This window comes from Mustelus asterias, chromosome 5 (assembly GCF_964213995.1).
Source record: "Mustelus asterias chromosome 5, sMusAst1.hap1.1, whole genome shotgun sequence".
NCBI lineage: Eukaryota > Metazoa > Chordata > Chondrichthyes > Carcharhiniformes > Triakidae > Mustelus > Mustelus asterias.
Window position 1 is genome coordinate 138,511,062 of NC_135805.1, and position 12,868 is coordinate 138,523,929.

General features: G+C 42.9%; 1 protein-coding gene across 2 annotated transcripts in view; it reads left to right on the forward strand.

Annotated features, from left to right (window-relative positions):
- The window catches only part of spast (spastin), a 64,063-nt gene extending 51,565 nt beyond the window's left edge, over positions 1-12,498 (forward strand). For both annotated transcript variants that reach the window (XM_078213374.1, XM_078213373.1), the window contains 4 exons: positions 650-729; positions 4,475-4,545; positions 9,317-9,357; positions 9,641-12,498. In XM_078213374.1, the coding sequence (XP_078069500.1) occupies positions 650-729; positions 4,475-4,545; positions 9,317-9,357; positions 9,641-9,769 (321 nt within the window). In that variant the 3' untranslated portion in view covers positions 9,770-12,498. The remainder of the gene's footprint in view (positions 1-649; positions 730-4,474; positions 4,546-9,316; positions 9,358-9,640) is intronic.
- The last annotated feature ends 370 nt before the right edge of the window (positions 12,499-12,868 follow it).

Genomic DNA, 12,868 nt, shown 5'->3' on the forward strand with positions numbered 1-12,868 from the left:
CAAATATAAACTTACAAAACTGCATTATGGGCGGCACGGTGGCACAGTGGTTAGCACTGCTGCCTCGTGGCGCCAGGGACCCAGGTTCAATTCCGGCCTTGGGTCACTGTCTGTGTGGAGTCTGCACGTTCTCCCCATGTCTGCGTGGGTTTCCTCCGGGTGCTCCGATTTCCTCCCACACTCAAAAGATGTGCAGGTTAGGTTAATTGGCCATGCTCAGTTGACCCTAGCATCAGGAGATTCGCAGGGTAAATATGTGGGGTCGCAGGAATGGGGCCTGGGTGGGATTGTGGTCGGTGCAGACTGGATGGGCCAAATGGCCTCCTGCACTGTAGGGATTCTATGATTGGGTAGCTGTCAGAACCGCGGATTACAATCCTTGGGGTGATCTGGATAACTGAAGAGCAGGCTGCCCTGGAGCATTGGTTTGAGTAAAATTATTTAAGCCCATTACATGTAACTATGTGGAAACCATTAAGTGTTCATGGATATAAAAATCTCTATTTTAGTCCACTTTGCTTGGGTTCTCTACATAAATTCTCCAAACAAATGCTCTACCAGAAGAAGCACAGAAGTGATACATAACACGGCGTGTTTTAAGTTTCTGAAGAATTTTGCATTATCTTTCTCCTGTCATCCTCTTCCCCAGATACGGTTGTTGCTAATTACAAATCTTTTGGCCAAACATGGGAACCCACTGAGCCAAAGAGACCGTGAACATCTGGCCAAGTAAGTCATTCATAATCCCTTTGAACTGTTGAAGTGGGCAGCCTGGATGAGCCATTTTTGGGGTATTCTGTTTCGTGAATTGATTTTTGGGGGTGACAGTCCCGTAACTGAGTTTCTTGAGTCTCAATATCAAACTATCCTGTGTTCACCCTAAGTGGCCCCTCGTTCTAGATTTCTCCACCAGAATAAGTAAAATCTCTGCCTATCCATCAATTATCTAAACTTGAGTCGATAGAAGCAACTTTTTCTCATTTTTAAGTATCTGGCCTAAACCGGTAATTAGAGTCACTCTAGTGAATCTGCTTTGTATCTTCTCCCAGGCTAATGTACAGTGTCGTCTACAAATTTAATATACATCTCTATGAAAGGGTGTGGGCTGGGGGAGGAAGGCGGGATCAGGCTATTGAATTGGATGATCAGCCAGATCACAATAAATGGTGGAGCAGGCTTAAAGGGCCAAATATCCTGCTCTTAGTTTCTATGTTTCTATCCTTCATTCAAGTCATAAATACATATAGTTGAGACCTGAGAACCATTCCCTGGAAAATACTGGTTGCCAGATTCAGGCATCTCTACTCTCTCATCATCTAACTCCCATCTATTTAGTCAAACCTTATCAAATGCTATTACCTAACATTGCTCATGACTTCCTCCGACAAAAGTAACTGGATTAATGAAATGTAATGCACTCGTCACAAATCTGTGATTATTAGCAGTTGACCCAAGTGCTGGGTAACTCTTGTCATTCATAGATTCCAGGAACTTTCCCCACAATTAATATCAAACCAATGGGCCTGTAGATTCCTTTTATTTAATAGTGTCATTTGCAGGTTTCCAATCCAAAAACTCAATTCCCAATTCCCAGTGTGTTTTTGAAAATTATGACTGGCTCATCTTAGTTTAGATCCAAGTCCAATGCCACGTACCAGGCTTTCTTGCTTAATGCTCCATCCAGGCCCAAGTGAAGAGTTTGCAGTGCTGTGAGATTGATCACTCTTGTAGGACGTTCTGCAATGGGTCAGTGTAGACCAGAGCATCTACCCCTGTAGATCATGGCTGATATTCTATCTTAATGTCATTTTCCTGCCCTATCCCTTTGCTATCCTTATCTAGAAATCTATCAATCTCTGGCTTAAAGTACCCCTCTGGGGTAGAGAATTCCAAAGATTCACCACCCTCTGCCTGAAGAAATTTCTCCTCATCTCAGTCCTAAATGACCTACCTTTAATTGTGAGACTCTGTCCCATAATTCTAGACTCCCCTTTCCTTTGTTTAACTATGTTGCCTGATTTAGTGGATGTACTCTCATGGAACCTGTGGAAACAAAAGCTTGGACACTGCTGCTTCAAAATTAGCTAAGGTAACTGGAAAAATCCCCTTGATGAGGCACTGCCTGCAGCATTCTGGTTATAGAAGACAGAGGCAGTGGTGGAAGGGTGTTTTTCAGAATGGAGATCTGTAGCTGGTGGTGTCCCGCAGGCATCAGTGCTGGGACCTCTGTTGTTTGTAGTATATATAAATGATTTGGAGGAAAATGTGGGTCGTCTGATTAGTAAGTTTGTGGATGACACGAAGATTGGTGGAATTGCTGATAGTGCCAAGGATTGTCAGAGGATAGAACAGGATATAGATAAATTGGAGACTTGGGCACAGAAATGGCAGATGAAGTTTAATCTGGACAAATGAGAGGTGATGCATTTTGGCGGATCAAATTTAGGTGTGAGTTATACTGTAAATGGCAGAACCCTTTAGAACATTAACATACAGTGGGATCTGGGCGTGCAGGTCCACAGTTCCCTAAAAGTGGCAACACCAGTGGCCAAGGTGATTAAGAAGGCATATGGCATGCTTGCCTTCATCAGCTGAAGCATTGCGTGCAAGAGTTGGGAAATCATGTTGCAGCTGTACAAAACCTTGGTTAGGCTGCAGCTGGAGTATTGCATGCAGTTCTGGTCACCACACTACCAAAAGGACGTGGAAGCTTTGGAGAGAGTGCAAAGAAAGTTCACCAGGATGTTGTCTGGTCTTGAGGGCGTTGACTAAGAAGAGTTGAATAAACTAGGATTGTTTTCACTGGAAAGACGGAGGTTGAGGGAAGACCTGATAGAGGTTTACAAAATTGAGAGGCATAAACAGGGTGGACAGTCAGAGGCTTTTTCCCAGGGTGCAAGTGTCAATTACAAGGGGGCACAGGTTGAAGGTGAGTGGGAGAAAGTTTAAGGGAGATGTGCGAGGGAGTTCTTTCTCGCAGAGTGGTGGGTGCTGGAACGCGCTGCCAGAGGAGGTGGTGGATGCAGGCACATTAGCAACATTTAAGAGGCATCTGGATGGGCACATGAATATGGAGGGAATAGAGGGATATGGACCGAGTAAGGGCAGAAAGGTTTTTTTGTAGTTTAGTTAGGGCATCATGATTGGCACGGGCTGAAGGGTCTGTTCCTGTGCTGTACTTTTCTTTTTTGTTCTTATTCTCTCTGGATCACCTGAGGATTCCTATTTAGTTGTATTCTTGATCTCATTCTGCAACAGAGATGATGTGTCTGGTAATGCATGACATGTGCAGATAGCAAGGCGGCTGAACATTAAAAATGTCAATATCCAAAACAATTGCAAGATTCCCTAATGAGATATAATGGCTGCAATCTTCCCAACGATCATGCCGGCGGGATTTTCTCATCCTGCTGTGATGAACGGTGGTTTGGCTGTCCGCCAAATCTCTGACCTTGCTGCAGCGGGAGCGTGGCATGAACCACAGGTAAGATCGTGCCCAATGAATGTAAATGTAGCTAACGTGGTTTAAGCTTCTGGCTAAGCCCCTTTCTGTGCAACTCCTCCACTGATGTTTTCCAACATAGACCTATTCATTCTCCGAAGGGCTGCGGTGCGCATGAGCTAGCAGTTGATTGTACTTCTTTTCTTCCCCCTTCCACAAACTCGGACTGAAATAATGATCCCTACCTTCGTGGCTCCCCAGTGTTGGAGTTGGGGGCTATCCCAAAGATATGCTGGGGAATCTCTCTTGGAAGTTTCCAGGTAAGGCTTTACGTGCCAATGTCCAAAAGCACTAACTTTCCCTGGACAATTGGATTGCGCTGGAAACCAATCCAACAAACGGATTTAAATCGCTAATTTTGGTCCTGCCAGTTTTACACCAATAGTTACTCTAAAAGAGTGAGAAGGAATAAAACTATTTCTAACTTCAGCATAGCTATTTTCAATGCCCAGCCTGAGCCCCACACGGGACACTCCCCTCCAATCTACAGGCCCGACTCTCTCCCTTTCCCCGCACCCGCCTCGAACTTGACCAGCCAAATTCCATCCACTTATCTCTCCCTGGCCTGTCAGTTTCACTGCTCCCTTTAAACCTTCCTGCTTCATGGCAGCCAGTGCAGTGAAAAAAGGGGATGCGGCCTCCTTGCGCTCAGTGGTGTTGTAGTGCGATGTGGTCTTTGAGAACTCTCTTGCTGCAGGCTCCAAACAGCTCCAGCCAGCTGAGGTTTCAACAAAGTTTTCCAGAGCAGATAAGTGCTCTTGTAATTCTAGTTTGCCATGACTTTAGACCGCTGGATGGAGGTTATGGCCCAATGTTTCACACTCAACACAATGGCAGTATGAGTTAAAAAGTTTGTTAACCTTTACTACTCTGTTTAATCCAATGGGCCTTGAATATTTTCAACACATGCTGAATCCTATTGTCTGTGTGTTTGTATGTACATATTTTTCATCTTTTCACTCCTCCTTACAGACAGACAGAAGGGTATTCAGGGAGTGACCTGACTGCACTGGCAAAGGATGCAGCATTGGGTCCAATTCGAGGTAGGTTGCGTAACAGAGGCATAAAAAAGATGCAGCATGGAAAATAGCCATTCTATCCTATGTGCCCATACTGGCTCTTTTCTAAGAGCTATTCAATTAATCCCATGCCTGTGGTTTTTTTCCCACGACCCTGCAAGTAGTTTCCTTTTAAGTATTTATCCTCCGTTGTCTTTGGAAATTTATTGAATCCGTGTCCACCACCCTTTTAGGTAGTGCATTCCAGAGCATCACAATTCACTGAATAAAAATGAATCTCCCCTCCACCCTCCTGGCTCTTTTGTCAATTACCTCGACCTGAGTCCTGTGGTTACCATCGCTTCTGTCACTGGAAACAGCTCTTTATCTACTCTTATCAAAACCCTTCATAACTTCCACTTATTAAATTCATTTACTTTTCTCTGGTTTAGGGAGGACAATGCATGCTTCTCCACATAACTGAAGTCCTTTACCACTGGTGACATGCTAGTAAATTTCCTCTGAACCCTCTCAAAGGCCTTAGCTTCCTAAACTGTGGTATCTAGAATTACCAATTAGCCACTTCTGCCGAAACAGAAAGGAAAAGTAGGTGGTGTAGCTTTATTAGTAAAGAAAATCAGTAAAGAAAAGCTGTAATGGGGAATGATATTGGCACTGGACGTTAATATGGTCAAATTGGCAAGAGTAGCCTTGAGGCAGAGTTCATAAAGAGTGAAACTGAGATTGTTTCTTGGAACAATATGTTGTCGAACCAACCAACAGCAGGCTGTTTTGGATTGTGTAATGAGATGGAATTAATTAATGATCTTGTAGTAACGTGATCATTGCATGTTTGAATTTCAAATTCAGTTTGAGGGCAATAAATAGAACACATTAGTATTTTGGTGTTAAACCAAAGTAATTACATAGGCTTGAGGAAAGATTTAGGCCCTAGTGGAATGGGCAGAAAGACTAAAAAGTTGACCAACAGTGGCAGACATTTAAGGAGATATTCAATTCCTCCCAACTAAAGTATATTCCAGAAAGGAAGAAAGATTGTAAGGTGGGGGGGATGCATCCGTAGTTATTAGAATCCATTATTAAGGCAGTAGTGACCGGACATTTGGAAAATCAAAATGGTACCCATCAGAGTCCGCATTGCTTTATGAAGGATAGCTCATGTTTGACTAATTTGCTAGAGTACTTCAGAGATTGAACAAGCAAAGTGGATAATGGGGGTCTTCCAGAAGGCCTCACATCTATGGTGGGTAAGTTGTTGGAAGGTATTTTGAGAGATAGGATTTATAGGCATTTAGGGACAGTCAGCATGGCTTTGTGAGTGGAAAATCATGTCTCTCAAATTTGATTGAGTTTTTTGAAGGGGTAACCAAGAAGGTAGATGAGGGCGGTGCAGTTGATGTTGTCTACATGGACTTTAGCAAGGCCTTTGACAAGGAACTGCATGGTAGATTGTTGCATAAAGTTAAATCTCTCGGGATCCAGGGTGAGGTAGCCAAATGGATACAAAATTGACGTCTTGACAGAAGCCAGAGGATGGCTGTAGAGGGTTGTTTTTCGAACTGGAGGCCTGTGTCCAGCGGCGTGCCTCAGCGATCAGTGCTGGGTCCACTATTATTTGTCATTTATATTAATGATTTGGATGAGAATATAGGGGGCATGGTTAGTAAGTTTGCAGATGACAGCAAGATTGGTGGCGTAGTGGATAGTGAAGAAAGTTATCTCCGGTTGCAACGGAATCTTGATCAATTGGGCCAGTGGGCTGACGAATGGCAGATGGAGTTTAATTTAAATAAATGCGAGGTGATGCATTTTGATTGAACCAGGGCAGGACTTACTCAGTTAATGGTAGGGTGTTGGGAAGAGTTACAGAACAAAGAGATCCAGGGGTACAGGTTCATAGCTCCTTGAAAGTGGAATCACAGGTGGACAGAATGGTGAAGAAGGCATTCAGCATGCTTGCTTTCATTGGTCAGAACATTGAATGCAGGAGTTGGGATGTCTTGTTGAAGTTGTACAAGACATTAGTAAGGCCACACTTGAAATAGGGTGACAGTTCTGGTCACCCTATTATAGAAAGGATATTATTAAACTAGAAAGAGTGCAGAAAAGATTTACTAGGATGCTACCAGGACTTGATGGTTTGAGTTATAAGGAGAGGCTGGATAGACTGGGACTTTTTTCTCTGGAGCGCAGGAGGCTGAGGGGTGATCTTATAGAGGTCTATAAAATAATGAGGGGCATAGATCAGCTAGATAGTCAATATCATTTTCCCAAAGGTAGGGGAGTCTAAAACTAGAGGGCATTGGTTTAAGGTGAGAGGGGAGAGATACAAAAGAGTCCAGAGGGGCAATCTTTTCACTCAGGGTGGTGAGTGTCTGGAACAAGCTGCCAGAGGTAGTAGTAGAGGCGGGTACAATTTTGTCTTTTAAAAAGCATTTAGATAGTTACATGGGTACGATGGGTATAGAGGGATATGGGCCAAATGCGGGCAATTGGGATTAGCTTTGGGGTTTAAAGAAAAAAGGGCGACATGGACAAGTTGGGCCGAAGGGCCTTTTCCATGCTGTAAACCTCTATGACTCTATGCCACACAAAAGGTAAGATTCCAAGGGGTTGGGGGTAATACATTAGCTTAAACAGAGGATTGGTTAACCAATAGGAAGCAGAGAGTGGGGAGAAATGAGTCATTTCCTGATGGCAAGCTGGTGTGCCACAGGGTTTGGTCCTTGGGTCCCAACTCTTTACAATCTACATTGAAGATTTAGATGCAGGGATAGAATCTACTGTCACCAAATTTGCAGACAATACTAAAATAGGTGGGAAAGCAAGTTGCAATGACAAAATAAGAAATTTACAAATGGATGTGTTAGGTGAGTGGGCCCACTTATTATGCATAAGTGTGAGGTTATCAATTTTGGTTGAAGGAATAAAAAGGCAACTTGTGTCTAAATGAAGAAAGTGCTTTGGTGCAGAGGGACCTGGATGTCCTTGTGCATGAATCGCAGAAAGTTAGTATGCAGGTGCAACAGGTAATAAGGATGGCAAACAAAAGTTTGGAGTTCATTGCTAATGGAATAGAGTATAAAATTAAGGAAGTGTTGCAACTGTATAGGGCATTGCTGAGACTGCATCTAGAGAATTGATCACAGTTTTGGTCCCCTTACTTGAGTAAGGCTGTAAATACATTACGGATGGTTCAGAGAAGGTTCACTAGATTGATTCCTGGCATGAAGGACTTGTCTTGTGAAGAAAGATTGAGCAGTTTGGGCTTGGACTCACTGGAGTTTAGAAGAGATCTAATTGAGATGTATATGATAAGGGGATTGAGTGGATGTTTCTCCTTTTTGGACATTCTAGAACGAGAGGCCATGGTTTTAGTCTGAGAAGTGGCAGATTTAAAACAGAAATGAGGAAGAATTACTTTACTCAAATGGTTGCGAATCTGTGGAATTCTGTACCCCAGAGTGCAGTGGATGTTGGAACACAAAACAAATTTGAGGAGATAGATAGGTTTTTAATAGTAGCCGAATGAAGGGTTATGGGGAGGGGGCAGGAAGATGGAAGTGAGGCCAAGATCAGATTAGCCATGATCGTATGAAATGGTGGAGCAAGCTCAAGGGGCTGAATTGCCCACTCCTCCTTGTTCTTAGATAGCCCTTTATTCTAGCATTCTGACAGCTGAAGATGTACGAAATGGGGTTCTAACTGAAAAGAGACGAGTGAAGTTGTTAATGAGTGACGAGGATAGATTTTACCCATGTTCTATTATGTAACTATCCCCCACTCTTTGTATTTTGCTGGAGAATGCAGCGTGCTGTACTTGGGAGACTGTTTGCTGCAGTTCTGCTACAGAATCCAGACTGCAGTTGTGCTGCCTTCCAATCAATGACTCGAAATTTGAAGACTGCTCCCCGACCAAGTTCAGAGGGCTCAGAGCTCTATTCAGCCACTGCAGAAGCTATTGCGTGGGTTGGTGATTACTGCATATGCTGAAAAAGAAATAGTTTTCGCCTTGACTTTGAAAACTTCGATCATGCCCCACCTCCAGCTCATTGGTTGACGCAGTGTGTCGATAAACATTTTTAAAAATCAATTTCCTGAATTCTGGGATTCAATGACAAATAAGCCTGTTGGACTTTAACCTGGTGTTGTTAGACTTCTCACTGTATTCAATGACAAAGCCAGCATTTATTGGCCATCCTTAGTGACAAGCTGGGGCTAATGGTTTCACACAACAGAGCTATTTACTAGACCATTTCAGAGATCATTTTGACAACCATGTTGCTACGAGACTGGAGTCTCACCAGACTCAAACAGGGTAAAAAAAAACAGCAGCTTTCCAGCCCCACAAGGTTAAGAATCAGCTGGGTTTTTATGACCATCTGACAGCTTTAAAGTTTTTTTTAAAGTTTATTTATTACTGTCGCAAGTAGGCTTACATTAACACTGCAATAAGTTATTGTGAAAATCCCTTAGTCGCCACACTCCGGTGCCTGTTCGGGTTCACTGAGGGAGAATTTAGCATGGCCAATGTACCTAACCAGCACGTCTTACCGACTGGGAGGAAACCGGAACACCCGGAGGAAACCCAAGCAGACACGGGAAGAATGTGACAGTGATCCAAGTCAGGAATTGAACCTGGGTCCCTGGCGCTGTGAGGCAGCAGTGCTAACCACTGTGCCACCATGCCACCCATCAGTCTCCGTCACAGTCACTTCTAGTCTTAGAAAGTGCTGAGCTGGTCATGTATGTTGTTTTTGAACTGTCAAAATGACATGTTTTCCTTTTCCTTCAGAACTGAAGCCAGAGGAAGTGAGGAGTATGGCTGCCAGTGAGGTAAGGTTCACTTCGACTCCAATGTTTAAACCACTCCCCATGTATGAAATTGCTGATAACATCCATTTGTCATTGCAGCAGCATTTCAAAGACAGGGATTTTGATCATGTTGTTCCTTTACTAGTAAACCACTCTTGGTTATTGATACTCATAGTACATTTACAAGGAGACTGAAAGATAAGATTTGGATGGCGTGGCGTTGGTGAGGAGCAAGGGAATGTTGATCATTACATGCTGCTTAACCAGACCTGACTTTGTACCTTGTATTCTTCTGCCTGTCCAGGTGAGAAAGATTAGGCTATCTGATTTTGAAGATTCGCGGAGGAAGATCAAACGTAGTGTGGGCCCTCAGACTCTGGAGGGGTACAAACGTTGGAATGAGGAATATGGAGACACTGCTGTTAATTCATGAGGTGTCAAACCAGCACGGGCTCTGATCACTGCTGTAAGGGACTATTCTTGATCAGAGTGCAGCACCAGTTGTCAGCACCAACTGGCACGCTCCTCCTCTGGCCTTCAACAGAGCACCCAGAGTTATTTCATCACCGATTCTTATGTCGAATCCGGAGCACTAGAACTGACGGGACAAGTTTACAAAACGGAACCCTTTCTATGACGTGCTATATCCTTTTTAAAATTGAGTTTCAGGAATCTTTGTGCCTCTGGATCTGGGACCATGTAGCTGGCTGTCAGTGAAAGTGGAGTTTAGGGTCTAGCAAGGTGAAAAATATTTCATGATTTGTATATTTTGTCTCTGATGTAAACAAGTTGGTCCCTGTTCAGAGTATACACAGTAGAAGCACAACCGTAGGAAGACTTGTGCCTTAAGTTTGCCGTACATTTGCTTGCCCTAGCGTGTTTGGTCCCTTTGCTCCCAAGCCTAATCCACTCCGAAAGGTGTAATGGCGTTATTAATTCCTAACTGATGTCTTGTTCAGCAGTGCCAAATAAGTTGCTGGTTGCACACTTGGAAATGGGTTCTTTGAAAGAAGACCATTTGCAATGCTTGCCAGGTGCTGAAAGTGTTTCTTCCCCTAATATCAAGTAGCTGGTCTCTTGATTTCTGAACAAGATAAATCATTTTGCTTCAGTTGTTCGGTATTTCAGTGCAGCTGTTCTCTGGTAGACTTGGTACAAAAAAACCAAACAGGTGCTGGAGGAATAGCAAGATATGATTGCATTCAAACTTCTAGTTTCCCTACCATTACATGATAAACAGCTCATTAAAAAATTCAACATTATCAAAACTAATACTTCGGTTAGTATTCTAAGTAAATAATTTCTTCTTGTAACTGAACCCATTGAAAATACTCTCATGGGGGTGGGGTGGATTAAATGTTCCTAACAGGGATTTCACAATACTGAGGCAAAGACTCAACCCTTCAAAATGTCTATCTTTAATATAAACGTGATGCTTGGTATAATTTTCCTCTTGTAACAAATTGCAAGCAATTCGACAGGGGAGTTGCCAGTCATTTTATTTTTAAGAAACACATTTGGTGTTTGTTTCCTACCCATTACGCTTCCATGTCACTGTCAACACTCTGCTGCAACTCAGGAAAAAGTATATGGAAGAAGGACTCCAGAAACAGTCTGCGTCCATTTCCTTTGATGTGGAGATGCCGATTTCCTTTAACCAACCTTGACGTGAAACCACCCAGTCATTTTTTAAAACAGCCCCTTTATTGATCCCCTGTACGAAGACAGTATTTACTTGCGAGTAATTCCATTTTTTAGCCTTGAAAATCACTTTACTTAGTGTGATGCCCCTGATCAAACAACAGCCACACATTCAGTCTTGTGTGAGTCGTGTCACAGGAGGTTCACTCGTGATATCAAAACTGGATGGCACACTCTAGCTAACACACTTGTTAATAGTACAGAATAATTCCCTATATAACAACAGTGACTATACTTCAAAAAGTACTCAGTTGACTGCAAAGTGCTTTGCGGCGCACTGTTATAATGAAAGGCACATTTATAGTGCGAGGCTTTCTTTCCCAGAAAGGCATTACTCTGAAATCTAAAATGTACAGACCAAACGGTTCCCTGACCCGAGACCAGTTATAGTTACCTGACTTTGACCATTGAAAGAATTGGTAACAGGTTATCCACTTCATTTCTGTGAACGTTCCTGGTGACCTTGTTAGTAAATTAATGTGACATTATCAGAACCCTTGCCATTTGTCCTTTAACTGCATCTTGTGGTATCAGTCTTTCCAAGTGAAAGAACCTTCATTCTGATAACTTTACAATTGCACTTGAATGGGTGGGGGTCCTGATCAGGTGGAAGTGTGAACTGAGCTGGGAAGTTTGGGGAATTTCCTGGAGTAGGTTTGCCGGTTTTGAAAGACCTTTGTACCAACTCTACCTCACAAAATGGCTGTGATTTCCTAAACCGTGCAGCTACCACCCACTTGTACCTTTGATCATGCGGTGGTGAGCGGTTGGTCCTTTTCCTGTGAAACTCCAGACCAAATAATTTCAAAGGCCTTTTTATTTTTTTTGGTAACCTTTGAAAGCTCTTGTGCTTCAGACTGTCCGAATGCAGGACCCGCGGCCAAAGGTAGTGAGAGCGAATACAGAGCTGGAGTGAAAAGTGTCCTAGAATTCAGAGAGCACTGAAATATTAAACAACCTGAAGGTACCTTTTGCTATTGGGTTTAATCTGTGCTTTGAAAGTTGTAACTCTTTTTCTTTTCTATTTCAAACTTTCCAGCAGTAAGCTTGCTGACTGCAAACCTATGCTGCCAACATTCTTGTGAACCTGGCCATTAACTAGCCGAGAACAATGAATTGATATGTGTGGTCTCTTTCTAACTTTGATAACTTTTTGATGACATTTTAACAGATTTGTACATCATTGCATTGAACTTGACGTGAGTAGGAAGTTTAAATATGAGCATGGTGTTCAGGAGTAGGCAGCGATTCTATTTGTTTTATTTTAGCACTGTCCTTCCAGTGCCCTGGTACTGCTGAAACCGGTTTAGAGAAAGGTAAAATGTTCCAACTAGTAAATATTGTATTTTTGGCACTTTTTATTTTTTGTATCCACGTGCATGAGCGATTTATTTTGATCCATTTGTTTTTTCGTGTCTAATATATTGGTAAATAAAACCTTTAATCGATGTTTGGAAGTTGAAATTTGTGATTTTTTGTTGTTGTTGCAGAGCCCAAGAGGCTTGTCAGGTATGAGAACTACCGAGGGTTGTGAGGATGTCTGCACCAGTTAGGTTAATAATACAAGTAACATTGCACCCTTGGTAAACAGCAGAGAAAATGGCCCAGCATTAGATTTGACACAATCTTGCATTTGTACAGTACCTTTAGTCTCTTAAAAACGTTTGAGCCTCTCGGTTGTAGTTCAGTAATCATAGAATCCCTACGGTGCAGGAGGAGGCCATTTGGCCCATCGCTTCTGCACCGACAATCCCAGCCAGGCTCTATCCTTGTAACCCCACATAATCCCCTGACACCAAGGGGCAATCCCACCCAGACCTTTACCCTATAA